The sequence below is a fragment of the Austrofundulus limnaeus genome, unplaced genomic scaffold (assembly GCF_001266775.1).
Source record: "Austrofundulus limnaeus strain Quisiro unplaced genomic scaffold, Austrofundulus_limnaeus-1.0 Scaffold129, whole genome shotgun sequence".
Lineage (NCBI taxonomy): Eukaryota > Metazoa > Chordata > Actinopteri > Cyprinodontiformes > Rivulidae > Austrofundulus > Austrofundulus limnaeus.
In genome coordinates, this window is record NW_013952531.1 from 25,964 (window position 1) to 26,800 (window position 837).

Here is an 837-nt window from a genome sequence, read left to right on the forward strand (position 1 = left end):
GTTTAATGTTTGATAATCATCATGTGAACTGAGTCCAACAGAATTTTACTGAAACTAATCAGCAAAAACAAAATCAACTGATGATTTAACTGTAATAAAACTGGAGCTAAAATAAATAAATAATAAATCTGTAGCTGACAGGAGACAAAGGTCAGGAGAACCTGCTGAGGCTGAGGTCAGGAGAGAAGACCAGTTTCCCTGGATGCTCCACGGACCTCCACATCAGTCCCATCATCAGCACCTCCAGCCAGCAGCACTCCAGCAGGTGGACCTGGTCCAGGAGACTGAGCTCCATGAAGCCTGAGGAGTAATCAGATTACATTTGAATCAGACTTGAACAAAGAAAGAAAGAAAAGAGAAGTTCCTCTGCTTCACAGGATTATAAATCCTGACACATTCAGACCTTTTTATTCTAACTGCCCATCTTTAAAACACCCCCACCTGTCAATCATCAGGTGTCAGGGTGGGCACGTCTCAGGCTCCGCCCCTGATTCTAGTCCCTGAGCCCTTCCTGTCTAGCTCAGTGTTTGCAGCCACCATCACAGAACCAGTTCTAACTGTGCTTTTAGAGCTGGGGTCAGTTTGAGAGAGCAGCTGAAGACCCTCACAAACATTCAGTGACTTGTTTACAGATGTTTTTTAAAAACAAAGTTCCATCAACACGTCTCACTGAGGTGATGTCACCAACACACCTCACTGAGGTGATGTCATCAACACGCCTTACTGAGGTGATGTCGTCAACACGCCTCACTGAGGTGATGTCGTCAACACGCCTCACTGAGGTGATGTCGTCAACACGCCTCACTGAGGTGATGTCGTCAACACGCCTCACTGAGG

General features: G+C 46.0%; 1 protein-coding gene across 1 annotated transcript in view; it reads right to left on the reverse strand.

Moving 5' to 3' along the window:
• Positions 1–837, reverse strand: part of esr2a (estrogen receptor 2a) — a gene marked incomplete in the record, with an annotated part of 50,638 nt that overhangs the window by 4,012 nt on the left and 45,789 nt on the right. The window contains 1 exon segment of the mRNA XM_014015399.1: positions 162–300. Coding sequence (XP_013870853.1) covers positions 162–300 — 139 coding nt within the window.